This window comes from Frankliniella occidentalis, unplaced genomic scaffold (assembly GCF_000697945.3).
Source record: "Frankliniella occidentalis isolate FOCC.00 unplaced genomic scaffold, Focc_3.1 Scaffold113, whole genome shotgun sequence".
Taxonomy (NCBI): Eukaryota; Metazoa; Arthropoda; class Insecta; order Thysanoptera; family Thripidae; genus Frankliniella; species Frankliniella occidentalis.
The window spans coordinates 416,641-418,513 of record NW_026267241.1 but is presented as its reverse complement, the minus strand read 5'-3'; the positions used below and the strand labels follow the sequence as shown (position 1 = coordinate 418,513).

The 1,873-nt window shown below is 49.3% G+C and overlaps 1 protein-coding gene across 1 annotated transcript; it reads left to right on the top strand.

The window, feature by feature from the left end:
* LOC113217910 (uncharacterized) lies at window positions 1-845 on the top strand (the record flags this gene model as incomplete). Its single annotated transcript, XM_026437999.2, is given in 2 exon segments — window positions 1-105; window positions 472-845. Coding segments are annotated over 2 exon segments (402 nt in total), but the record flags the coding sequence as incomplete, so codon positions are not given.
* Between the last annotated feature and the right edge of the window lie 1,028 nt (window positions 846-1,873).

The window sequence follows — 1,873 nt, the reverse complement described above, 5'->3', positions numbered from 1 at the left end:
TGCGACCTGGCGACCACACTGCTGCAGGCCATCGAGGCCAACAAGGCGCAGGACGCGGAGACACTGCGCAAGCGCCAGGAGCAGCCCGAATACGCACCGTACCGGGTGAGTCGAGAAGGAATTTAAATTTTTCGGAAAAGAGTTTTAGAGAAAATGTCTATGTACATTTTTATAATATCTCTCAATTTTTTCTGAATAAGTTTAATTTTTTTACCATCTTTTCTGGAAATGTTAGTTGCAATCTTTTTTAAAAAGTTTCTGGAAAAGTTTCGAGCCACATGGTAGGTTCAACAAACGGTAAAAACGACGTCCTGGTTTTCAAGCAGTTTTGTAAAAGCCAAAGGGGTCCCCAAGCAGATCTGATTTTTCCACTTCGACTCCGTCCCTTTTGGTGTCGGGTTTTGGAAGGAGGCTTGCTTGCTTCTCTGCACAACCTTTCTGGGATCGTAAAATACTGTCTTCCTCGGCCAGAGCCTGCTAGGCCGGTTCAGACGCGCCGACGCCCAGGACGCCGACGACGGTAGCCCGCCCAACCCCACGCTGCTGCACATCACCAGGGCGTACCTGCGGCGCCTGCGGGACGACGAGCACGCCGCCAGGCAGGAGTCCCTGCGGCGGGCGCGGGAGACCATCGAGCGGAGCGCGCGCGGGGACGACGAGCTCCAGGACGACCTGGACGAAGACGATCACTTTGCGGACGACCTGCGGAACCTGAACCGCGACTCGGACCCGTCGGACGCGATTCAGAGAATCGCCCTGCACTCGTGACCAGGGTCGTATCAGTCGCACATCACCTAATTTATTTTCTCATCAATAAAACCTCATTCCCACATTGTGCTTTTAAAGAGCCCCTGCCCCCTGCCGCCGCCCCCACCCCCCTGCGGCTGCTGCTAGGCGCCACTGCAGGTCTACTTCAGTGCACCCCACAGCCCTACATCACCGTGCAACAGACGGAATGACGCACGCCGGCCGGCCTCAAATCGTGTCCTAGGACTTCGCCATGCGTGCGTGTTTTGATATAACAAAATTGAAACCTTTTTCGAGCGGGCTTTCGAGGAGAAAAATGTGTGACTTTTGAACAATGTTTACCCAGCTAAATTCTTTTGTTTGACAATCCAAATGGAGTTCCTATTTCCATCAAAAAATCCCGTTTAGCGGGCCTCAAATTTTAATGTTTTTGAATCCAAAAATTGTCCTCTGTTGTTCTTGTACCAAGTGTGTTCACAATCTGCACTGTAAGAGTGAAATAAAAGTCTTAACTTGGTCTATCCCTTTGTGCTTTCCTATACGTGTTTCTATCCCTGTGCTCTCCTTGCGCCACACCAGCTGACTCGGCGGCTCGCTTGCTGCTGACAGTGTTGAGCCGAGTCCACAGCCAGAACAGAGACCTTCCCTACCTTACTACTACTTCCTCTGTTGAAGTAAAGAAACTCTCTTTCTTTTATTTCTCACATTGGTAAGCACTTTGTGTATCATCATAGGCGGAGATAAGGAAGCCGTGACGCATATCCTCGGCTTCAAACAAAAATCAGCCCGATTGGAAACGGTAGCATGCCCACTCACTGACCAGCAGTCGGGGAAAAATTCGAAATCTGACCCCCCTAGAAGGCGGATCGAAAATGTAAACACTGACAAAATATAAATGACGAGCCAGCAAATGCAAATGACTGTAGAGAAAACCTTGATAATTCCACATCGCCATTGTGACGCCGTTCGATACGGCAAACTAAAACTCACCGTGTAAGCTAAAAGGCATTTTGCCACAAGGGCCAACTCCGTGTGACCGACCCAGCACTGCAATATATTATCATTTCCCTTTTTTGTCTAAATCTTGTCTCAATAAACCTATATCGTAGGTTCTACATTATACTCT